Source organism: Emys orbicularis, chromosome 12 (genome assembly GCF_028017835.1).
Source record: "Emys orbicularis isolate rEmyOrb1 chromosome 12, rEmyOrb1.hap1, whole genome shotgun sequence".
Lineage (NCBI taxonomy): Eukaryota > Metazoa > Chordata > Testudines > Emydidae > Emys > Emys orbicularis.
Window position 1 is genome coordinate 40171206 of NC_088694.1, and position 26370 is coordinate 40197575.

The 26370-nt window shown below is 46.5% G+C and overlaps 1 protein-coding gene and 1 pseudogene across 1 annotated transcript; one reads left to right on the forward strand and one right to left on the reverse strand.

The window, feature by feature from the left end:
• Positions 1–1308: 1308 nt before the first annotated feature.
• LOC135887204 (olfactory receptor 4D1-like) lies at positions 1309–8434 on the reverse strand (annotated as a pseudogene).
• An 8666-nt stretch (positions 8435–17100) lies between these two features.
• LOC135886815 (olfactory receptor 5AR1-like) lies at positions 17101–18094 on the forward strand. The gene has a single exon (XM_065414601.1). It carries the CDS (start codon positions 17150–17152, stop codon positions 18092–18094), a length of 945 nt encoding a protein of 314 aa, XP_065270673.1. The 5' UTR covers positions 17101–17149.
• The last annotated feature ends 8276 nt before the right edge of the window (positions 18095–26370 follow it).

Here is a 26370-nt window from a genome sequence, read left to right on the forward strand (position 1 = left end):
GAAATTGAAATCATTCATAGAATTTTTTTAAAAATCCAAAAAATCTCAGGGTCAGATATTCAGCTGTTTGTGAGCTACACCATTTTGCATAGGTTGAGCATTTGACCCATTGACTCCAGTGGATTTATATAGCTTTACATCAATTGGTGATCTCAACCATTGACTTCAATGGATCTATGTAGCTTTGCAATAACTGGGGATATGGTGCTTTGACTCCAGTGCAGCTATGTTGATTCACACTGACTGGGTTCCATTGATTCAACAGCTGGTACACCGATTAAATTAAGTTGGCCCCATAGACTTCAATGGAGATTGTGGCCTGTAAGGTTCCCACACACACACACTCTGAACTCTGGGGTACAGATGTGGGGACCCGCATGAAAGACCCCCTAAGCTTATATTTTACCAGCATAGGTAAAAAACTTCTCTAAGGCACTAATTCGTTCAACTGATATTGCTGCCACCACCAAGTGATTTACACAAAATATTCAGGGAAGGGTCACTTGAAATCCCCATCCCTCCAAAATATCCCCCCAAGCTCTTTCACCCCCTTTACTGGGGAGGCTTGAGAATAAACTACCAACCAGTTGCCTTAGCAATATGAGCACAGATCAGATCCTTTGTCTTCAGGACATTGAAATCAATCAGGTTCTTAAAAGAAGAACTTTATTTATTAAGACAAAATAAAAGAATCACACCTGCAAAATCAGGATCTTTTTCTTACTTCTTTACAGAGTAAGAAAAAGATTTAAAACACAGAGGATTCCCCTCTGGGCTCAGCTTCACAGTTACAAAAACAGGAATAAAACTACCTGTGTAGCATAGGAAAATTCACAAGCCAAAACAAAAGATAACCTAACACATTTCCTTGCCCTACTCACAGTTTCTATGGTTTTAGATGGATTATTCCACGTATATTTTTTTCAGGAGATATTGTACCTGTTTGGCTTCTCCCTCCATCCGGAGAGGGAACAACACACAGAACAACAACAAAATCTTCCCCCCCCCAGATTTGAAAGTATCTTCTTTTCTCATTGATCCTCTGGTCAGGTGCCAACTGGGTTATTTGAACTGCTTAACCCTTTACAGGTAAGACAATCCAGTACAGCTGCCAAGGATACATAAACATGGCTACCCTTCCCCCTATATTCATGACATGGCCCTTGGGCTGATATTTATTCTTGAATGCAATTATTCATCAGTGTGTCGTTTGTGATCTCTTGGATGGGATACGCATTTCACATGGTGTATATACATGCACTTCGATGTGTTAACGTCTATTTTCTCATACATGATTATAACAAAAAATTATGACTTTAGTTTCCTCCATGAGAACAGGATTCTGCTTACCAGTCTCTTGATGGCCTTTTTCATCTTGGCATTTCTCAGTGTGTAGATCATCAGGTTCAGCATTTGGGAGTTTACAGTGCCACCTTGTCCAGGGTGAACTTTTTGAAGGGCCAAGCATAGATGAAGATGCTGGGTATGAATACTAAACAAACCATGATAATCTGGGTTCCACAGGTGGACAGAGCCTTGCACTTCCCTTCCATGACATGTGTCCTGGTCTTCACTAAGATGATGGCATGGGAAATTAGCAAAAAGATAAATAATATGATGAGGAGCACTCCACCACTGAAGACCATCTACAGTTCAACCAAGTGGGTGTCAGTGCAGGCCAGTTTGATGACCTGTGGGACATCACAGAAGAAATTGTCCAGGACATTTGGTCCTTAGGATGGCAACTGGAGGAACAGTCCAATCTGAACAGCAGAGTGAACAAATACACCCAGCCATGCCAGCGCCACTAGCCCCATGCACACACCCTGGTTCATGATAATCAAATATCTCCGAGGTTTACAGATGGCCATGTACTGATCAATCGCCATCCCCACAAGAAAAAATAACATTGCACCCCCAATGAAGTGGAAGAAAAATATCTGGAAAATGCAGTCATTGAATGAGATGGTTTTATACTTGGAGAGGAGACTGGACAGCAAGTTGGGAGCATTGACTGATGAGTCGCTGACATCCATGAAAGCCATGTTGGCCTGCAGGAAGTACACAGGGGTGTGAAGTCAGTGGTCGGCTATCACTGTGATGATGATAGCGAAGTTCCCCAGCCAAGTGCTCACATAGACTATGAAGAAGAACATGAAGAGAAAAAACTTCAGCTGATACTTCTAATTGAGGCCCAAGAGAACAAATTCAGTCACTGTAGTGATGAGGTTCTACACGTCTTTACACTTTACACTTTACATGTCTACAATAACATTTTATGGAGGGTTAGGGGAAAAGGCAACTAAAAGCTTTACATTCCAATGTGGGAAGTCCAGGTTTTAACAGACTGTTAACAATGATGGAACCAGTAATTAAGGGAAAGGAGACCTCAAAGAGGCCCATGTTTGGCCGCAGTTACCTAGCTTACCTTAAACTCATAAACATTACTGTCTGTCTGTCTGTCTGTAATGAGATAATGTTTGAATACTGCTTCTGATCAATTCCAAAACTTCAGGACCTTCTCTCATAACAACACTCCATCTCATCTCTGCCCATCCACCAAATAGAGTTCAACATCTTGACACCCTGCCTCACTTACTAACCAGAGAGAAAGGAGACAAATAACTAGGGGGAGGTGCAATGTGGGGGAAAGGTGGGAATGGGGATGTGCACATGGTGGGAATGGGAGAGAGGAAGCAGCACCCTGGTATGGGAGGAGAGGGTGTAGGGAGCACACAGAACACCTGATGGAAGAGGATTGGGGGGAGCTGCAGGGTGTCCTGAAATAGAGGGAGATGGAAGGGATGCACACAGGGAGTTTGTGGGGAGAATGCAAGGAGCCCCGTAGTATGCAATTTGGCCTCAGCCTGCAGAAGCTATGAATTGTTACCAATGCACCAAGAAAAGGAGGTCACATTTATGGAAAATGGGAAAATAATCTAAAAGCAGATATCACTTGGAACAATGGGGAAACATTTGGAGGAAGGATAAAAACACATCTATTTGTGTAGCCATTAAGGAAAATTATTAACAAAAATACGTCATTCCGGGAAGAAGAATTGCTAGGAAGAGATGGGATCCACCAAATGAAGAGAGGGAAGAGCATCTTCGCAGGCAGGCTTGCTAACCTAGTGAGAAGGTTTAAACTTTAAACTAGGTCCGCCGGGGGATGGTGCCCTAAGCCCAGTGGTAAGTGGGGAAGTGGGATACTGGGAGGAAACACAAGGTGGAGGGTAAAAGATGGGAAGCCTCCTGATTCATACTGAGAAAGTAGGGCAATCGGCTAATTATCTTAGGTGCATGTACACGAATGCAAGAAGCCTGGGAAACAAGCAGGAAGAATTGGAAGTCCTGGCACAATCAAGGAACTATGATGTAACTAGAATACAGTATCAGAAACTTGGTGGGGCAGTTCACATGATTGGAGCACTGTCATAGATGGGTATAAAATGTTCAGGAAGGACAGGTACAGGAGGAAAGGTGGAGGAGTTGCATTGTATGTAAGAGAGTGGTATGATTGCTCAGAGCTCCAGTATGAAACTGGAGAAAAGCCTGTTGAGAGTCTTTGGGTTAAGTTTAGAGGTGAGAGCAACAAAGGTGATGTCATGGTGTGTGTGTTCTATAGACCACCAGATCATAAGATGAGGTAGACAAGGCTTTCTTCGGACCACTAACTGAAGTTTCCAGATTACAGGCCCTGGTTCTAATGGGGGACTTCAATCACCCTGACATCTGCTGGGAGAGCAATACAGTAATGCACAGACAATCCAGGACATTTTTGAAGAGTGTTGGGGACAACTTCCTGGTACAAGTGCTGGTGGAACCAAATGAGAGCCATGCTCCTCTTGACCTGCTGTTTACAATCAGGGAAGAATTGGTAGGGAAAGTAGAAGTGGGTGGCAACTTAGGCAGCAGTGACCATGAAATAGTTGAGTACAGGATCCTGACAAAAGGAAGGAAGGAGAGTAGCAAAATATGGACCCTGGACTTCAGAAAAGCAGACTTAGACTCCCTTAGGGAACTGATAGGCAGGATCCCCTGGGAAGCTAATATGAGGGGGCAAGGAGTGCAGAAGAGCTGGCTGTATTTTAAAGAAACCTTATTGAGGGTGCAGGAACAAAGCATCCTGAAATGCAGAAATAATAGCAAATAGGCAGGATCCCCTGGGAGGCTAATATGAGGGGGAAATTATTTGAATTTTTTTAAAGATATTACTTCCAGAAATATCCTGTAGTTATTTTCTCAGAGCAGCACTGTTTCAAGAGGATTTACAGGAATATAAATAATATAATTCACTTTTTGATCTGGAAATCCAATTCTGAGACACATGGAGTATAGATATGTTCAGGAAGTAGTGCCTATTGTTAACTAAATATTTTTCATTATAGACCTGCCTCTTTAGTACTTGAACTTTGGATGTATAGAAGTTTTTGGAAAAGAAAAGAAGAATAAAAATATTCTTTCAAATATTTTAGAAAAACATTTTTATTTGGATTTTTTTAAAAACAAACTGTGTTTATCTCTTATTGTCGAATTTCATAATTGTTTGTTTTACCAAAATTTCTTTCTTTCTTTCTATATCAGGTACTAAAGTGCTCTTCAATCTAACAGTGAAATGTCTGGAAGATGAAACCAGACACATTCAAATGAGAAATTAGGCACGAATGTTTAATTGTGATTAACCACTGGAACAAATTAAATTGACCTGCTGCTTACAAACAGAAAGTGTACAGTACAGGTGCTGGAGGAACCAACTAGGGGTTGTGCTCCTCTTGACCTGCTATTTACAAACAGGAAAGAATTGGTAGGGGAAGTAGAAGTGGGTGGCAACCTGGGCAGCAGTGACCATGAGATGGTTGAGTTCAGGATCCTCACAAAAGGGAGAAAGGAGAGTAGCAAAATACGGACCCTGGACTTCAGAAAAGCAGACTTAGACTCCCGTAGGGAACTGATAGGCAGGATCCCCTGGGAAGCTAATATGAGGGGGCAAGGAGTGCAGGAGAGCTGGCTGTATTTTAAAGAAACCTTATTGAGGGCGCAGGAACAAACCATCCTGAGATGCAGAAAGAATAGCAAATATGGCAGGCAACCAGCTTGACTTAACAGGGAAATCTTCGGTGAGTTTAAACTCAAAAAGGAAGCTTACAAGAATTGGAAATTAGGAGAGATGACTAGGGAGGAGTATAAAAATATTGCTCAGGCATGCAGTCGCCAAGGCACAATTGGAGTTTCAGCTAGCAAGGGATGTGAAGGGTAACAAGAAGGGTTTCTACAGGTATGTTAGCAACAAGAAGAAGGTCAGGAAAAGTGTGGGGCCCTTACTGAATGGGGGAGGCAACATAGTGACAGATGATGTGGAAAAAGCTGAAGTACTCAATGCTTTTTTTCTCTCAGTCTTCACAGACAAGGTAAGCTCCTAGACTGCTGCATTGTGCAACAGAGTATGGGGAGGAGGTGAGCAGCCCTCAGTGGTGAAAGAACAGGTTAAGAACTATTTGAAAAAGCTGGATTTGCACAAGTCCATGGGTCCAGATCTAATGCATCTGAGGGTGCTGAGGGAGTTGGCTGATGTGATTGCAGAGCCATTGGCCATTATCTTTGAAAATTTGTGGCAATCTGGGGAGGTCCCGGATGATTGGAAAAAGGCAAATATAGTGCCCATATTTTAAAAAGGGAAGAAACAGAACCAGGAGAACTACAGACCGGTCAGTCTCACTTCAGTCCCCAGCAAAATCATGGAGTAGGTCCTCAAGGAATCCATTTTGAAGCACTTGGAGGAGAGGAAGGTGATCAGGAATAATCAACATGGATTCACAAAGGGCAAGTCATGCCTGACCAACCTGATTGTCTTCTATGATGAGATAAATGGCTCTGTGGATATGCGGAAATCAGTGGATGTGATCTACCTTGACTTTAGCACAGAATTTTTGCCAGCAAGTTAAAAAGGTATGGATTGGATGAATGGACTATAAGGTGGATAGAAAACTCACTAGATTGTTGGGCTCAACGGGTAGTGATCAACAGCTTGATGTCTAGTTGGCAGCCGGTATCAAGCGGAGTGCCCCAGGGGTTGGTCCTGGGGCGGGTTTTGTTCAACATCTTTATCAATGATCAGGATGATGGGATTAATTGCACCCTCCGCAAGTTCACAGATGACACTAAAATGGGGGGGAGAGGTAGATATGCTAGAGGGTAGGGAAAGGGGCCAGAGTGACCTAGACAAATTGGAGGATTGGGCCAAAAGAAATCTGATGTGGTTCAACAAGGACAAGTGCAGAGTCCTGAACTTAGGAAGGAAGAATCCCATGCACTGCTACAGGCTGGGGACTGACTGAATATGCAGAAGTTCTGAAGAAAAGGACCTGGGGATTACAGTGTATGAGAAGCTGGATATGAGTCAGCAGTATGCCCTCGTTGCCAAGAAGGCCAACGGCATATTGGGCTGTATTAGTAGGAGCACTGCCAGCAGATCGAGGGAAATGATTATTCCCCTCTATTCGGCACTGGTGAGGCCACACCTGGACTATTGCATCCAGTTTTGCCGCCCCCCGCCCACTACAGAAGGGATGTGGACGAATTGGAGAGAGTCCAGTGGAGGGCAACAAAAATGATTAGGGGACTGGGGCACATGATTTACGAGGAGAGGCTGAGGGAACTGGGGTTATTTAGTCTGCAGAAGAGAAGAGTGAGGGGGGATTTGATAGCAGCCTTCAACTCAAGGGGGGTTCCAAATAGGATGGAGCTTGGCTGTTCTCCGTGGTGGCAGATGACAGAACAAAGAGTGATGGTCTCAAATTACAATGGGGGAGGTCTAGGTTGGATATTAGGAAACACTATTTCACTAGGAGGGTGGTGAAGCACTGGAATGGATTACCTAGGGAGGTGGTGGAATCTGAATCCTTAGAGGGTGTGACGGGGTGGACGTACCCCACACTAGCCCAGACAGGGTTAGGCCCCAGGGTTTGACAGCGGAAGTCCCGCCTCCCCGGCAAGACTGGGCATGCTCCAAGTGCTGTAGTAGTATGAAGGGAGGGAGACTGGCTCATTCTGGGCTGGAGTCCGCAGGTGTAGGACCTGCCAAGGAAGCTCCTGCGGTGGGCCAGCCACAGCCTCTGACCAAGCTGGGAATCGCAGCCGTCCAGAGCCCGCCTACATCCCGGCGACTGGAGGAGACCCTGGAGACAACTGGACCTGTCGAACACAGGGGAATTGACGTCTCATGGGAAACCCCTTCACAGACTCAGGTAGGAAGTGACCCAGGGAGGGTGTCGGAGTGGTACCTCCCACCCAGGGAAAATCAGCGTGTTTCGGCAGGACTCCCCCCCCCCCCCGCTGAGTCAGTGACAAGCAGCTACGCCACTGTTAGGGCCTTGGGTTGAGGCCCGGTGGAGTCAGGTGGGCCCGGGCCTCCCTACTGGGTAGCCACACCCCAATACTATAGACTCCAGCCGCTAGGCAACGCTGCTCTGCACTGAATTCGTCAAGGCACAAATTCTCCCTTGTACCTTGGACCCTGGATTAAGTACTGCTGCCACCACCAAGTGATTAGACAAAACTCAGGGAAAGGACCACTTGGAGTTCCTACTGCCCCCTAATATCCCCCCAAGCCCTACACCCCCTTTCCTGTGGAGGCTTGAGAATAAACAAGATGAGCACAGACCAACCTTGGGCTTTTTAAGGACACTAAAAAGACCAATCAGATTCTTAAAAAAACCCAGAACTTTATTAGAAAGAAAAAAGGTAAAAGAAGCACCTCTGTAAAATTAGAATGGAAGATAATTTCACAGGGAAATCAGATTCAAAACACAGAGGATTTTCTTCTGGGCAAAACTTTAAAGTTACAAAAAGAAAACCAGGAATACACCGTCCTTTCAGCACAGAGAAAATCACAAGCCAAAACAAAAGTAAACTAATGCATTCCCTTCCTAGTACTTACTAATTCTAATGGAGTTGGACTGCTTGCTTTCTTGATCTGTCTCCAGCAAGCACCCAGAACAGACAGACACAGAAGAGACAAACAAAGCCTTTTCCACCCCCCCACCCCCTATTTGAAAGTATCTTGTTCCCTTATTGTTCCCTTTGGTTAGGTGCCAGCCAGGTTACCAGAGCTTCTTAACCCTTTACAGGTAAAAGGATTTTATGCATCTGGCCAGGAGGGATTTTATAGTACTGTACACAGGAAGGTTGTTACCCTTCCCTTTATATTTATGACACGCCCCCCAAATCACAGATAGTGTTGGACAGCCAGTTCCACACTGGCAGTTATTTCTTCCTGGAGCTGTAGGAGAAAACAGAGTTAATAAGACGCATGTATCTTTAGATATACTAATCACTATATAAAAACTAACAATCTTTTCCACATTTCAAGGACGATTTTAACCAGTTGATTCTGGGAAACTTTCACGGGAGAGTGCACCGTCACTTTTTCCTTCATAGTAAACACCTTCAGGCCACTCAGCGTCATCTCCTCCCTGGGATGTAAACTGACAAACCCGTTATTCTCTGGAACAAAAGGGCTTTAGAGAATTAACATGGTACACCTTAGGCTTTAGGTTTGAGGTGGAGAATGCTATGAGATAGTTAACAGCTCCCAGGCGCTCCTGGACCGTGAATGGCCCTTCCCATGACGCTTCCATCTTATGGGCCTGGAGTGCCTTCAAAACCATGACCTGGTTCCCTACTTTGAAGGAACACTCTCTGGCATGTTTATCATATGAGGCTTTTTGCTCTTCCTCAGCATCTTTTAAGGTTTTTTTAGCAAGGGCTAAAGAGGTTCGGAGGGTGTTTTGTAAGTTGGTTACAAAGTCCACAATGTTAGTTCCTGGAGAAGGCATAAACCCCTCCCATTGCTGCTTCACCAACTGTAATGGCCCCTTAACCTTGCAGCCATACACAAGTTCAAATGGTGAAAACCCTAAACTGGGATGTGGTACAGCTCTATAGGCAAAGAGCAACTGCTGCAACACTTGGTCCCAATCATTGGAGTGCTCATTTACGAATTTACGTATCATGGCCCCCAAAGTTCCATTAAACTTCTCCACCAGGACATTCGTTTGATGGTGATAAGGGGTTGCAACCAAGTGATTCACCCCATGAGCTTCCCAAAGGCATGGTTCCTGCCAGGAAATTAGTTCCCAAATCTGTCAGGATGTCAGAGGGCCAACCTACCCTGGCAAAAAATGTCTGTTAATGCCTGGCACACACTTTTAGCCCTGGTGTTGCTTAGAGCTGGCCATAGCTTCTGGCTATTGGGTGGCAAAATCCATGAAAGTCAGTATGTACTGCTTTCCTCTGGGTGTCTTTTTCAGGAAAGGACCCAGAATATCCACAGCTACTCACTGAAATGGAACCTCAATTATGGGGAGTGGCTGGAGAGGGGTTTTGACGTGGCCTTGGGGTTTTCCCACTCTTTGGCACACCTCACAAGACTGGACATAGGTCCTTACCCATTCCCTCCCACTGGAAGGACCTCCCCAAATGGTCTTTGGTCCTGTTCACCCCAGCATGGCCACTAGGATGATCATGGGCTAAGCTCAAGGGCTTTACCCGGTGCTTAGTTGGAACTACCAACTGTCTCTGAGGATGCCAGTCTTCCTGGTGTCCACCAGAAAGAGTCTCCTTGTATTAAAGTCCTCTTTCTATAACAAACTGGGATCGATTAGAAGAGCTGAGAGGTGGTGGGTTGCTCCGTGCCGCCGTCCAAGCTCTCTGGAGACTGTCATCTGCTTCCTGCTCAGCCTGGAACTGTTCCCTTGATGCTGGAGACATCAGTTCCTCATTGAATTGTAGACTTGGGCTTGGTCCCTCTGGAAGCGATGTAGGCGATGGGGCTGTTTCCATGGACTGTGAACCGCTCTCTGCTGATGAACTATGTTGTATTTCAGGCTCCTGATGAGCCTTTTGCGTAGGTTTTATCTGCTGATGCCAGTGCAGGCTCGCTGGTGCCCTTTGGTGTTGGAGTTGTAGGCGGGGTTGCAAGCGCTGGATTCAGTGCTGTCAATTGTTCTGGTGCTGGCTGCTCCGCCAGTTCTGGTTCTGGGACTGGCTCTGTCTGTGTTTCTGCGACTGGATCCACTACTGCTGTCGTAGACATTGATATGGGGTCTTGTTCCACCACCTCAGTCTGGGTCTCTGGTAACACAGACTGGGCCTTTGTAGAAGGCTCGGGGACAGAGCTAGGTGTGAAGGCTTGCTTAGCCTGGTTGCAGGTGACCATTCCCATCCTCTTGGCTAACTTCACATGGTTGGCCAAGTCTTCCCCCAGTAGCATGGGAATGGGATAATCATCATAGACTGCAAAAGTCCACATTCCTAACCAGTCCTGGTACTGGACAGGCAACTTGGCTGTAGGCAAGGTTAAAGAGTTTGACATGAAGGGTTGAATTGTCACCTGGTCCTCTGGGTTGATGAATTTGGAGTCCACTAAGGACTGGTGGATAGCTGACACTTGTGCTCCAGTGTCCCTCCACACGACAACCTTCTTCCCGCCCACACTCACAGTTTCCCTTTGCTCTGAGGGTATCTGGGAGGCATCTGGGCCTGGAGACCTTTGGTGTGATTGTGGTGTAATGAACTGCAATCTTTTGGGGTAATTGGGGCAGTTGGCCTTTACATGCCCCAGCTCATTACATTTAAAACACCGCCAAGCTGACTGGTCACTTGGGTGAGGTTGATTGCTGGATGCTGGTGTGGTGGGACGATAAGGTGTCTGGGGTTTTCCTTGGGATGTAGGTGGGGCCTTGGGTTGTCCCCGGTGATAGGGTTTTGTTTTGGGTTGTCCCTTCTGATATTCGCTCCAACTGCTACCAGTTTTTTTCTTTTCTGCCACCTCCACCCATTTGGCTCCAATCTCCCCCACCTCAGTTACAGTTTTGGGCTTCCCATCTAGGATATATCTTTCTATTTCCTCAAGAACACCCTGTAAGAACTGCTCCATTTGCATTAGGAAGGGCAACTCTTCCGGAGATTTAACACTTGCTCCTGATATCCAGACATCCCAATTTTTCACAATGTGGTAGCCGTGTCGGGTAAATGACACATCTTAACCGCCAATAGGCCTGCTCGGGTGTTAGCCCCATTCGTATCCTGGCCTTGTCTTTAAAAAGTTTGTAGCTGTTCATGTGTTCCTTAGGCATTTCAGCTGCCACCTCTGCTAAGGGTGCACTGAGCTGCGGTCTCAGCTCCACCATATACTGATCTGTAGAGATGCCATACCCAAGGCAGGCTCTTTCAAAATTTTCTAAGAAGGCCTCTGTGTCATCGCTTACCTTGTAGGTGGGAAATTTCCTCGGTAGCGGCACCCGGAGAAAGATTGGTAGAGTTATCTGGTAGATTCAGGTTAGCTTTTTCCAGATCTAAGCGCTTCAGCGCTAACTCCGTCTCCAAGCATTTTGCCTCTGCCCCCAAGCGGTGCTTCTCTGCCTCCACCTCCAAGCGGTGCTTCTCTGCCTCCAAGCGTTTCACCTGTTTCCTCTCCTCTGCTTCCAACTCGAAGCGTTTTAAGGCTATTTGTCTGTCATGTTCTTTTTGTCTCTCTTCAGCTTCAAATTTAGCTAATTCTAGTTTCTGTTGGACATTGCGTTTCGCCATCCTAGCTCCTGCTTGCCTAGCTTACCCGAGAGCTAAAAAGAAAAAAAAAACTGTTTGTGAATTTCCTGGCTGTAAGCTAACACCTCTGCCTCCAGGCAAAGAGAGAGAAAGACTCCTCAGGTCTGTGTTCCTGGTTCAAAATGATCTCTGGTTCAAAATGATCCCACAGCTCTGCCACCATGTCAGGGTTCCCTCCCCACTCTGAACTCTAGGGTACAGACATGGGGACCCGCATGAAAGACCCCCCTAAGCTTATTTCTACCAGCTTTGGATAAAACTCATCAAGGCACAAATTCTCCCGTGTAACTTGGATTAGGTAGCGCTGCCACCACCAAGTGGATAGACAAAACTCAGGGAAAGGACCACTTGGAGTTCCAACTCCCCCCTAATATCCCCCCAAGCCCTACACACCCTTTTCTGGGGAGTCTTGAGAATAAACAAGATGAGTACAGACCAACCTTGGTTTTTTTTAGGACACTAAAAAGACCAATCAGATTCTTAAAAAAACCCAGCACTTTATTAGAAAGAATAAAGGTAAAAGAAGCACCTCTGTAAAATTAGAATGGAAGATAATTTCACAGGGAAATCAGATTCAAAATACAGAGGATTTTCCTCTGGGCAAAACTTTAAAGTTACAAAAAGAAAACCAGGAATACACGTTCCTCGCAGCACAGAGAAAATCACAAGCCAAAACAAAAGTAAGCTAACGCATTCCCTTGCTAGTACTTACTAATTCTAATGGAGTTGGACTGCTTGCTTTCTTGATCTGTCTCCGGCAAGCACCCAGAACAGACAGACACAGAAGAGACTTACAAAGCCTCCCCCCCCCCCAGATTTGAAAGTTTCTTGTACCCTTATTGTTCCTTTTGGTCAGGTGCCAGCCAGGTTACCTGAGCTTCTTAACACTTTACAGGTAAAAGGATTTTGTGCCTCTGGCCAGGAGGGATTTTATAGTACTGTATACAGGAAGGTTGATCCCCTTCCCTTTATATTTATCACAGGCATGGAGAATGTGAATAAGGATGTGTTATTTACTCCTTCTCATAACACAAGAACTAGGGGTCACCCAATGAAATTAACAGGCAGCAGGTTAAAAAAAAAGGAAGTAGTTCTTCACACAACACATAGTGAGCCTGTGGAACTCGTTGCCAGGTGATGTTGCGAAGGCCAAAATTAGAACTGGGTTCAAAAAAGAATTAGATAAGCTCATGCAGGATAGGTCCATGAATGGCTATTAGCCAAGATGGGTAGGAAGGGTGTCCCTAGTCTCTGTTTGCCAGAAGCTGGGAATGGTCACTTGGGATGGATCACTTGGGATGGATCCACAAGGGATGGATCACTTGATGATTACTTGTTCTGTTCATTCGCTCTGGGGCACCTGGCATTGGCCACCGTTGGAAGACAGGATGCTGGGCTAGATGGACCTTTTGTCTGACACAGTATGGCCGTTCTTATGTTCTAACTCATGTCCAGTACAGCCAAAGCCCAGGAAGGCAACAGAACCAAAGGACTGGAGGAGTTTCAAAAGGGTCCTTCTGTCAAGACATAGGTTTGGGGGAACCAGACTGACACACAGGGACCCTCTGGGGGTATCTGAACAAGCTTGGCCTGCCCAGGTGCCCACCATGGGATGGGATGGCTTTGACTGAGATGCTTTGTTCCTGCTGTTAAAATAAATCAGAGTGACATAAGGAGGCTGCATGTGTGTGTCTTTGAATTCACTGGTCTTCCAAAGGGAAGAGCAGCAGGTACTAAATACAGTCCATATGGTTAAGAAGGATGAATACACGGTCTAGGCCCAGACCTAAAGAGCTCTGTGCTTGTCTCTTTCAACAGCTGAAGTTGGTCCAATGCAAGATGTTACCCCACCCACCTTGTCTCTCTCATTTTTTCATGAACATTTTCATCTTTGATGAACTCCCTTATTGCAACAAAAATACAGTTTGTCACAAAAAAACAGCTTACGAGGGAGAAAGTTTTGTTTTGTTGAATGGGCCTTAAATAGACTGGCTGAGATTTTTCAGAGTTGCTTAAACCAATTCCCAGTGGTTTAATTTAAATGACATTTTTTTCACCAGTGGAAGATCTGACCCTATGAATTATTAACTGCCCTATAACTTGATTAAGGGAGAAGTCAGGTTGTCCAGTGCTGCCTTGTGCCCTTACACAATGTAGAAAATGGTGAAACATAAACCCCTGGAATCTAGATTTACACCAGCTGAAGATCCGACCACAGCCAATTTTTCTAAGTGCTCTAAAATCCACCTGCTGAATCACCTTGTTTTTGAAAATTGCTGTGTCGCCTTGGTGCCTGAGCTAGGGTAAGTGGGGCAAATTTGGAGTCACTTGGACCAGGGATTCCTGAAATAGAACTCCCCTAAATAGGGGACCTGAGAATGGAACATTGCAGTTCGTTTTGGCTTGGCTCCTGTTTTGATTTCAGATTTGGCTTTCGCCCTCCTTCTTGCTCAAGGATGCAGGTGTTAAGAGAAAAATTGATACTCTCGGGATAGACCTGAGGTGGTGTTTACAGAGTATAAACAATGATTCTCTTGGGAGATGGCTCTGCAATAACTTCTGAGCCCAGTCTCCCCAGATGGACTTTGCCTGTCAGCTGGGCACAGAGCGGGGGCTGGGGGTGTTGGTGGGTGAGGGGCAGGGAAATGCTTGCTTTCCAAAGCTATCTTCAGGGCAGTACGGCAGAAGAGCTCTGAAGAGAGACAGTGAGGCAGGCAGCCAGGGCAAGAGAAGACAATTCTTGCAACGAATGGGCTAAGGATTTCAAGTCTGAATCTCAAATCAATTTCCTTCCACGGGAACATACTTACCAGACTGGATCATCAATCCATCTAACTCGGTATTCCCTGCTCCCTGCTATGCTGGATCAAACCCCTGTGTGCATCTAGCCTGCTGTCTCCCCACCCCTTTCCCTTTGACCCCAGAACAGACCTATGTGACCATCCAGCCCACTTACCCCAGCTAGTCCGGTAACCCCCGATATATGCTGCACCAAAACAGACCCACAGTCCATATATTGCTGCCATTATTCGTGACCATCTCCCTGCTGGGACAATTTGTCCATTGAGCCTAGTTTCACCTCTGCAGCCATGGAGGATCAGGACTGAGAGCTGCGGAGATGGTGAACTCAGGCCCAGAACAGGAAAGGGCAGCAGGTTAGTACTGAGGGGCAATGGGAGAGCTCCAGAGTGTGGGGGTCCCCAGGATGGGAGAGCAGAGAATGTAGGTTGGGATTGATAGGAAGCATCAGAGCAGTGAAGGGGAGCCCAGGGGTATGATATTGGGGGGTGCTGGTCAGGATTGAGGGGCAGAGGCAGAAGAAGGAGCCCATAGCCAATAGCGCATCTTATTCCATCCTCAGGCTCCCTCACTAGAGCTTTTCCAGTGCCCCAGAATCCTTAAGGAACAGTGAAGGGAGCAACTGGCTGTTCTCAAACCTCCCCTTCCAGACCTGGAATAGAACTCAGGTGTCCAGTTTCCCATCAGCCCCCCCCTACTCTAACCACTAGACCCCACTCCCCTTTGAATGCAATCTGTATTATGGTAATTATAACAGAGAACAGCAGAGATGACAGCTGTTCATCTTGGAGATTATATTTTCCTTTTTGTTTTTATGTTGACTTGTTCCCCAAATACCCAGTCAGGACCAATGTCCTTCACCTCCCCTCACTGTGGCTACAGTTCCAATATTAAGCCACTGCTCAGCTGGCAATCCAGTTTGGGGGAAAATGACAAAAATTGTTTGATGTGAGGTCTGCCTCTTAGTCTGAAGTCTGGGAGGATGGGGGCTAGAACACTGGGGGCTGCGAACCAGGATTCCTCGGTTGTGTCTCTGGGAGGGGAGTGGGGGCTAGTGGGTTAGAGTGGGGGAGGGAGGGCTGCTAGACAGACAGAGCAGGGACTTGTACCTATGTCTCCTACACCCCAGGAAAGCACCCCGGCTACCTTGCTGTTCTGGTACCTGCTTGTCATCTGAAACTGCATCCTGGACAGGAAAATCATTCTCAATCACATTTTGTGTTGAAACTGTTCCATGGCCGGTAAATTGTTTGGTTTTGAAAAAATAACAACTTATTTTTTTTAGAAAAAAGTTTTGCCAACTTAATTAATGTATGTATGTATGTATGTATGTATTTATTTTGACCTGCTATCACTAGGGACTTAAGGTCAGACATTGTAAAGAATTTAGGTTCCTCCTGAAATCTTCAAACACATCTAGATGTCTGGTTTCAGAGTAGCAGCCGTGTTAGTCTGTATCCGCAAAAATAACAGGAGTACTTGTGGCACTAACTCCCTTTGCTGTCAGTGGCTGTTTTTGAAAATCCCAGTAGATGCCCAAATACCTTTGAAATCTGTCCCTTAAACATCTTTGAAAATCTGGTCCTAAGTCACTCTGAAGCAGCACAAGTAACTCAACTTGAGTTTTCTATATACCCACCAGCTTCCTAACTGTTTGACCATATTGTATTAATACAGATGCAATAAATGGGCAAAATCTGTTAACAGAATCCAGCCACTGTCCAACATTAGACAGTGTTAAACAAAGTCCAGTGTTTGATAAAGATATGTCAGACACCTTAGTGCTATAGCAGACACACCATTAAACATCCTTTTATTAAAGATACAGAAAAGGAGGAAAAACAGTTAAAGAAGCAAGGTGGATGAGATAGAACTCTGCATGGGTTGAAAGTTTGTCTCTCTCCAACAGCAGTTGGTCCAGTAATAGATATCACATCACCCCATTTGTCTTGCCAATATCCTGGGACCAACACGGCATACAGAAAACAGTTAAAGCACTTGAAATATAAAGTATTAAATAAGTGTTTTATTGTAAGAACAGCCCTTGCTCCCTGGAGAGAGTTTCAGAAGAAACAAACCCCCTTGTTTGGCTGTCTCTTAGATGGCATCAAAGATGATAATAATTCTTGTTGGAGAAAGGAAAAGCGGTCAGTTGAGATGGGCTGAAATTGTTGTTGTTGCTGCTGTCCAATCCATTTTCATCTCAGGTGGTGGTTGGGATTCAGCCGGAAATGTAGAGGTGGTGATGTCGCCTTGGTCCATATCTCTGGCCCAGTCTGGTCAGGGCATCGCCCTGGATCAGGATGACAAAGGTCTGGGGACCCAGGAATTGGTCGGGGTGGCAGTCATGTTGGTGAACCTCATTCCAGTAGCCTCTGTCTGTTCTTCCAACAAATCTCTTTCTTGAAGGACCCCCAAAAGGAGGTGATGGGGGGAATAGCCCATACCCTCATTATTTTGTCCACCAATCAGGCCTAGTTTCTGACATTCCACTGATTTCCCACACCAACTTTTCTTGTTTAACAAGGATGATCTGAACACTGTCCTTGAATTCTACCAGGAGACCTTTTTGTTTGAAATAACTCAGTCTCTGTCTCCCATTCATACCTTTTCCCATCAACATTTGTTACTGTAGGTTATGATATCTTTTTAACTTTCACATACTTTTTACAGTTAAGCTCATAATAAGGCTAAATGTCTCAGCTCAACTATCACACTACTGCCCTTCCTCTGCTTGTAGGGGATGGACTTCCTCCAGATGATGGGGAGGGAAAACAGCACCTCGGTGACCGAATTCATCCTCCTAGGTCTCGCCAGCAAACCAGAGGAGCAGCTCGTCCTCTTTGGGGTCTTCACAGTCATTTACCTGGTGGCCCTGATTGGCAATATGCTCATCTTACTGCTGGTCAGCCTGGACTCTCGGCTCCACACGCCCATGTACTTCTTTCTGGGCAACCTCTCGGTGGTGGACATTGGCTACATCAGCTCCACTGTGCCCAAGATGCTGGCCAATTACCTGTCTCAAGACATGTCCATCTCATGGGCCGGTTGTCTCTCCCAGATGTTCTTCTTCATCTCCTTTGGGGGGATCGAGTGCCTGATTCTAGGGGTCATGGCCTACGACCGCTATGTGGCCATCTGTCACCCGCTGCACTACTGTACATTCATGAGACGACGGGTGTGTGCCCTGCTGGCGGCAGCTGCCTGGGCCATAGGCTTGGCCAACTCGGCCGTGCACTCATGCTTGATGTCCATCCTATCCTTCTGCCGAGTCAACATCCTCCACCATTTCTTCTGTGATATCCCCCCACTCTTACAGCTCTCCTGCTCTGACACGCAGGTCAACCAGGCTGCCACCTTTGCCTTGGGTGGTGGCCTTGTCTCGAGTTCTTTGCTGGGGACACTGGTGTCCTATTTGTACATCGCGCTGGCCATCCTTAGGATCCGCACGAGGGAAGGGCGCCTCAAGGCCTTCTCCACCTGCACCTCCCACCTGACCGTGGTCAGCCTCTACTTTGGCACCATCCTCTTCACCTACCTCCGCCCCAACTCCACCTACTCACAGGACCAGGACCGGGCACTGCCCGTGCTCTATGGCATCATCATCCCCATGCTCAACCCCATCATCTACAGCCTGAGGAATAAGGAGGTGAAAGGCTCACTCCGAAAAGTTTTGGGCAGGAGCTAGGCAGGTGAAGGGGAGGTGTTGTCTTCTAATGTATAGTGAACTGGCTTAGGAGCCACCTCGGTTCTATATGCAGCTCTGGGATGGGAGTGATATCTAGTGGGTAGAGCGTGGGGGTGAGAGTCAGGACTCATGGGTTCCACACTCATTTGAATGAAAGTCTCTCTGTGTGTGTACACAGGGATTGTTATTCCAGGTGCCAAAGATTTCTGTGTTTTTGTCTGAACATTTTTTAGTTTACAGCAGTATTAGGTGTAACATTTGGGGAGCATAAAAGCTTGATTTTTCTTTGCTGAAAAGCTTAAAACAATTCAGAAGTCAATTTTCAGTTTCTTAACATAACATCAGCAATTTCTGATGAGTAATTTTCCCACTGGGGAAAGAAATTGGTAGAACAGAGCTATGAAACGCCTTGTTTCTTGTCACTGCCGCAGTTGTTGGAATTTATAGGTGGGAAACGTCAATCAACATGCTCCCCAAGGACCCCATGGTGATAAATCCATAGTTTATGTCTGTCGTATACCATTGTGCATCTGCTTTGCTAACTGTAGAAACCTGTAGAACTAGGTTAAAAAGGCCCATTATTTTCACAGGAAGTAAATAAATACATTAATAACGTTTTGTTTTGTAAGAAAATTTCCCACAAGAATCTTTTGGGTCTTTTTGTTCATTTGTTTGTTTTGGTTTTTGCAACAAAAAACAAAACTCCAAAAATTCTTTTTCAAAAACATTTTTGTAGAAATGTTGAGTTATCAATAAAATCATCCAGTGTTTGTATAAATGTTCAGTGTCAAAAAGCATTTTGGGTAAAATGTTTCAGGTTTCTGTGAAAATGTCCAGTTTTCAGTATAAAATGTTTGTTTTTGAAAAACTTTTTATGTTTTTTTTAAAAAGTATATTTCTGAAAATGGAGTTGCTTAAATAGACTTTTTCTTTTTAAAATGGTCAGTTTCTTCATTTAGAATGAAACACTGGAAATTGTCAACAAAAATGACAATTTCCTGCACACATTTCTGATTTGGTCAAAAAACCATTTTTCCTTGGAACTATTAGGAAAGATAGATAATAAGACAGAAAATATCATAATTCCACTATATAAATCCATTTTATACCCACATGTTGAATTTTGCATGGATTTCTGAGCATCCCATCTTAAAAAAAAATATTAGAAATAGAAAAAGTACAGAATAGAACAACAAAAATGTTTAGGGGAATGGAACAGCTTCCAAATGAGGAGAGATTAAAAAGTCTGAGACTTTTCAGCTTGGAAAAGTCACAACTAGGAATTGATATGATTGAGGTCTGGGTCAGAACAAAGGTCCATCTAGCCCAATATCCTGTCTTCTGACAAGGGCCAAAGCCAGGTGCTTTGGAGGGAATGAACAGAACAGGCAACCATTGAGTGATCCATCCCCTGTCATCCAGGCCCAGCTTCTGGCAAACAGAGGCTAGGGCCGCCAACTGTGCCTATCCTGGCTAATATCCACTGATGGACCTATCCTCCATGAATTTATCTAGTTCTTTTTTTAACCTTGTTATAGACTTGGCCTTTACAACATCCCCTGGCAAAGAGCTCCACAGTTTGGCTATGTGTTGTGTGAAGAAATATTTTATTTAGTTTGTTTGAATTCTGTTGCCTACTGATTTCATTTGGTGACCCCTAGTTCCTGTGTTATGAGGAGGAGTAAATAACACTTCCTGATTTACTTTCTCCACGCCAGTCATGATTTTATAGACCTCAATCATATCCCCCCTTAGTTGTCTCATTTCAAACCTGAAAAGTCCCAGTTTTATTAATCTCTCCTCATACAGCAGCCGTTCCATACCCCTAATTATTTTTGTTGCCCTTTTCTGAACCTTTTTCAATTCCAATATATCTTTTTTGAAATGGGGTGACCGCATCTTTATGCAGTATTCCAGATGTGGGCATACCCTGGGTTTATATAGAGACAATATGATATTTTCTGTCTTATTATCTATCCCTTTCTGAATGATTCCCCACACTCTGTTTGCTTTTTTGACTGCCACTGCACATTGAGTGGATGTTTTCAGAGAACTATCCACACTGACTCCAAGATCTCTTTCTTGAGTAGTAACAGCTAATTTAGACCCCATCATTGTATATGTATAGTTGGTATTATGTTAGTTGTCTGGGGAGGTCAAATCTTCATAGCCAGTAGCCCAAGGATTGTCCCTTCACAGTCCGCAAGTGTTTACCCAGGTCCATTATTTGCTCTCTCTGCTTGTTTGTCCATCCAGACTCCTATTAAACTAAGCCACCATAGTTATACAGTAAACACCTTGGCAACCAGGGCAACACGGCGCAACCAGCCGCAGAGCTGCTCCTCTTCCATCCCACAAGCCCTAGCTGTCCCAGTCTGAAGGCACCTTATGCTGGCATATCTTATTCCTCTTTCATCACTGACTGTGATGATACTTGGGGTGCCCAAGACTCTGAGTCCCCTTGTTACTCACCCTCATCTCCCTTGAGAGGAAGATTTACTGGGCATCTGGTCCCCAGTGCCACCAGCCTGTTGCCACCTAAAAAATCTCCTTTGGGCTCTGCCAGCCCTCACTTAGCCTGTCAGGTTAGCAATAGGGGCACCCCAGTCCCTATGCCCCTCTGAAGTGTTCTCCTGTAGCGTTCAGCCACTTCTCCACATGACACTCACAGAAATACCAGGGCTGATGTCTCCAGGGAACCGTGCACATACCAGCTTGTCTGATTCAAATCAGGATCAGCTCCTTGGACAATGCCACAGCGCTGAAATCTAGTTACAGACAAAACAATCACATGTTTATTGTCAGAGATCAAGACCGGAGGTGACTGTTTGTGACTCCACATTTAGATTATTATAGTCCCTGAAGAGCTCACACTTGAGAACTGGCTAGTAACATCTAAGTATAGCGCTCACAACCAATTTGGGGTTTGTACCTTGCTTCCTAACCATCTGCCCCGATGTTGGTATTCATCTCTTGAGTCACTGCAGAACAACTTGAGAACAATGATTAAGGACAGCACAAATGGAAACATGCACTAGACCACATAACTCTTATTCTCATGACATGGAAGAGGTTTGGTTAATTCTATGCCAAGGTCCTTCCTTAAACTGATATAGCCATCAGCCTCTTCAGGCTCAGTGTCCTCTTGAACAATTTGTGTTGGTGCTGAGCAAAAACAAGTTAGGCCTGATTCTTCTTCACTCTCTGATGCACTACTGTCCAGGGCCCCTGGATCCTCTAGACAGGCATCTTCGAGCTGTTGAGAGATTTTCAGAAGAGAAAATAGCTGTAAATTCCCTGGTTTTAGATTTAAGCAACTCCAAGTCGGTTCCTACCCCATTACAACCCCATTGACAATCATTTTATAGTCTATTAACCCAAGCCATGTATTCTGCATTCACCTTGTCTGCCAGTGACTCCAATGAGCTGTGGTCACCTTGCTTCATGGGGTCAGATTATAGGCAGCCATGAACCTCATCAGTCTGCCTCATGAGCACTTTGGTCTTGGGGTCAGTTCCGGTGTATTCATCAATGGTTGCACCAAAGGGCTCCCCTCCAGAGCTCCCTCCACCTCCTCAGAAGTGTAGCTGATGTAGCACTTTCTTCACAGGTGACCGAGCACGCGCAGAGCTAAAACAAATTCTATAGTTCTCATGGAGGTGGTTAAGGAGGCCATGTTTCCTCTCAGCATCTCTGCAATTTCTTGAAACAAGATGGCATCTTCCACACAGTGATGAGGCTTCTGGGGGTAGTGCTGCTGATTGCTCAACTATAAAGCCCCAGAGGTTGGGAGTTCCAGACTAGACCCTTGTGCTCTGCCTCTTCTGAGTGGCATGTTTCCCTTCTGGGAAGGCCTATGTGGGTGAAACCCACTTTGATTGATAGAGGGTGGTAGGACGAGTTCTTAGTAGAGTCCCACAAACTTCATTTTGATGGGCAACCTCCACCTTGGAACTTGCCCTGATTGGTCAAACTCTTCTCTTGGAGAAGTTCTATAGGGCTGAAACTGACACTGATTGGTAGAGGACAATGGGAAGAGTTCTTTGAGGCATCAAATGATCTGCTTTGGGACTGGTCACCTACCCTGGAACTTTCTCTGATTGGTCAAAACTGCTCTTGGGAAGGTCCTATAGAGCTGAAACCCACTGCAATATTTAGAGGGCAGTAGGAGGATTTCTTAGAGTGGGGACACAATCCTTTTCTGGATGGGTCACCACACCCTGGAGCCAGTGGCGTAGCCAGGTTCTAACATCAGGGGGAGCGAACACATAAAAAAGGCACCACCCGACATATCAAATTACTAATTACATACTTTTAAATTCATTATACATATTTATTTTGTACTTAAAATAAAAACACAAGAATGATATTGTTTTACAAGTACGTGAGCCCACTTGACAAGTTTTATTGTTCTTGGGTCTGGCTTCCATCCCCTCTCCAACTGTTGCAGCTGTCTGGAGGTGCTGCCTTCCCACCTTCCTCATTCACACCTCATTCATTCAACAGGGCAATTGATTAAGAGGGAGGGGAAATCTTAGTCTATTCTTAGCAAAGAGACATTTCCCTTCTATCTTATTCTATCCTTAGGGTCTATAACATTATACCAAGGGCAATGAGTTTCTACATGAGGCTTTGATAAAAAGTTTCCATATACCAAGGCTCATCAGTACAAGGTTACTATATGAGGCTTTGATACAAAGTTGCATGAAAACAGAGATCACATGTGGGTAGACCCACTACAAGGTTATATGAAGAGGCACAATGTAAAGTCATATGAAAATTATCAGATATTTATCTACAGAAGCCCATCATTGGGGTCTACAGAAGACCACTCATTCAGGTCACCTTTATGGAAAGGAGCCTATACAGTCTGAAAAAAACCTTTTGGTATTAGAAAAGTAACTCCTGGAGGCTCCAGCTAGATGAGGGCCCATTGTGCTAGTAAGAAACAGTCCCCTCACTCCAGACAGACAGAGGATGGAGTATTATCCCCACTTTACAGACAGGGAACTGAGGCCCAGAGAGATTAAGTGACTCATCCAAGGTCCCCCCAGGGAGTCTGTGGCAGAGGCAGGAACTGAACCTACATCTCCCAAGACCCAGTCTGTTGCCTCATCTAGAAGCCCATCCCCTAAGCTGCAGATGCCCCCTAAAGAATGGGAAATGCTCCAGAGCTCATGTCTGCACCCCACGCTTTCCAAGATGGCAGCTGAGTTTTCTCTAGCAGCAGGAGGATTGGCTGCTTTAAATGCTATATTTACAATACCCCCCGCCCTAGAGATTGTACCCTGGACCTTTAGTCCAACAAGTACCAACCCCCTTGAGCCAAGGGAACTACCTCATTGGCTGTGAGTAAGTGGAACCAGCCACTAGGGGGCACCACACTCCCACGGCCTACCCAATGGTTACACCCATAGATGAGTGAATCTGATTCCCTCCACCTTCACTAAAAATACATCCAGAATCAGCCCTCTCCCCCACGCTGGCACAGAAGATGGCCTGGTCCCCACTGAATCCCTCTCATGTATCATGCAGTCCCCCTGCATATCTGGGTTGGTGGGGTGCTCCCCAGCACCCCTCGCCACAGGTTCTTTTATGCACAATGTAGGCTCCAGCAATAAAACCCAGACACCTAATTCGAGCCCTCAGGCATCTCTCTTGCCTCTCTGCACTAAGTCTTCAGCCACTTGGAATTGCTCACTGCCTTCCTGAATGGGTTTGTAGATTTTATAGACCTCGATCATATACTCCCTTAGTCGTCTCTTAGTCATCATCTGCAAATTTTGTCACCTCACTGTTCACCCTCTTTTAATGATCATTTATGAATATGTTGAAGAGCACAGATCCCAGTACAAATCCTTGGGGGACCCCACTAGTAGTCTAAGGGTACAACATCAGTCAAACATTGGCCTCATCCCCAACCCCTAATTCTCTACTCAGCTGCATCATAAGCCATCCCTCCAAGAAGGCATCAAACCCAATACATATGTGGGAGGTGGCATGGGTCTAGTGGTTGGGGCACTGGACTTGGGAATCAGGAGAGCTGGGCCCTGATCTAAGCTCTGCCACTCACCCATTAAGTGGCCTTGGGCAAGTCACTTCCCCTCTCTGTGCCTCTGTTTCCCTCCCAAACTGGGCCTGTCTTGCCCACATAGATTGCAGGCTCAGTCACTTTCCACATGACTATACTGGGGGTCCAGAGCTTTGTTACGGTCTCTGACTGCTCCTATAACACACATCCTGCAATGGCAGAATGCTTCTGAACTGTTCTAGTCCAGACCCAAGACAGCAGCATCTCCCCTGACCTGGGCCAAAGAGGGCCATGTTTCCGGAGGACCTAGTTCGCTGTGTCACCAGGGGCTCAGGGACACAAGCGGGGGCCAGGCACCTCCCACAAACTCTGCAGACATGCGGCCGGGAGCTCCGGCCAGGATACCTCTGAGGCCCGAGGCTGTTGCCCTAGCTGGCCGGAGCTGCCCCGAGCTCACTACGAGGAGGAGCTGCCGGAGCCCGTCCGCTCCCGTCGTTGGGAGGAGCCCTTGGAACTCCCCCACAGCAACCCCGAAGGGGAGGCCGCACCAGAACGCCTTCGGCCCTGCTGTTACCCGGAGGAGCCGCCCGAGTGCAATTGGCCGGATTTCCCTACGGAGCTGCCGGACCTGCCACCAAGCCCCGGCTGAGAGGAGCCCATGCTGGTGGACTGGACCGGGCCCGGTGCCATGGACGAGGTAGGCCCTGAGGGGGATACTGGAAGTAGCCTGGGGGTAGCCGACCCCGGTCAGGCTGTAGACGCATGTGAACCCATGTCAGTGTGTTTCGGTCAGGATACCCCACTGACCGGCAGCGGCAGTAACCGCTGCTAGGGCCCCGGGCTGGAACGCAGTGGAGTGGGTGGGCCTGCGTTCCCCCCTGCCACCCCCGCTCACGGGTGGCAGGCTTCCCCCTCACCCAGCGCTCTGGTGTCGGAGCCAGGGCTTACCCCCCCCAGTGAGTGTTGCTCAGCCCCTGCGCAAGGGGGCCTGAGCTCCCTAACTGTGTATCTGCTCAGCCCCTGCATCCCAGGGCCTGAGCTGTGACTGTTTGTGCCCCGCCCTGATCCAGGGCCCGGGCCTTCCCTACCTGAACTGTTTGTTTGCCCAGCCCCTGCTCCAGAGGGCCTGGGCTCCTGAACTGTTTGTTTGCCCAGCCCCTGCACCAGAGGGCCTGGGCTCCTGAACTGCTTGTGTGCCCAGCCCCTGCACCAGAGGGCCTGGGCTCTTGAACTGTTTGTTTGCCCAGCCCCTGCACCAGAGGGCCTGGGCTCCTGAACTGCTTGCTTGCTCAGCCCCTGCACCAGAGGGCCTGGGCCCTTTAACTGTCGTTTGCTCAGCCCTGCACCCGGGGGCCTGAGCCCGGAACTATCTGTGGTTTACTCAGGCCCTGCACCAGAGGGCCTGAGTCCTGAGCTAATCGGCTGTTTGTTCTGTCAGTAGGGAGTCGGTGTGGTTGCCCTCCTGCCCCGGAGGGTCGAGCCCCGGCACGAACCTTTTACAGCATCCCAGTATTCCATTATCTCTTCTGGTCACAGGGCAACACTGGGAATTCATGTTCAGCTGAGTATCCACCACAATCCCCACATGTTTTTTTCAGAGACCCAGCTTCCCAGGTTGGAATCCCCCATCCTGAAAGTATGGCCTAAGTTCTTAGTTCGCAAAGTGGAGTGGGACTGGGAGTGGCAGCCATAAATCAATGTGTCCCTAGGTAGCAGACAGTCTATGGTGTGGGGTGGAACCATTACAGACAAGCTACCCCTTAAGAACTGGGTTACTCCATTGTGTTTCACTGGAATGTAGGAATCAGGTTGTGTTGGTTTGTCAGTATTTTGGTTTCACGCCCAAATTGGGAGCCTGCTCTTTGCAGCAATAAGGAACCATCTTGGCTAGAACTGCTGGATTTGGGTTGTCCTTTGTTCTCTCCTTCATTCTGCATTTTATCAAGCCACGTCTTGGGCCAGAAGCCCAGATGGTGTACACTGATGTAGCTCCCTAAACATTAAGAGAGCTAATCCAATTTCTACTAGTGTAATAACACACCTGCCTAGTGAACTGATTGTCTGCAGTGAGGAGCACTCACCACTCCTAGTCAATGGAAAGTGGCAATTGCTGTCACATCATGGGATGTTACAGAGAGAGAATCAAGGCCATTCCCTTTGTCCCTGTAATCCTGGCCTTCCCCTTCTCTTTCCCTCCACAGGCAACACATGATGTCCTGAGAAAGAAATGTCCAACCAAACCACT

What these genes read in the sequence shown, in the direction of transcription:
- LOC135886815 (XM_065414601.1), top strand. Translation starts at nt 17,150, where the DNA reads ATGGACTTCCTCCAGATGATGGGGAGGGAAAACAGCACCTCGGTGACC.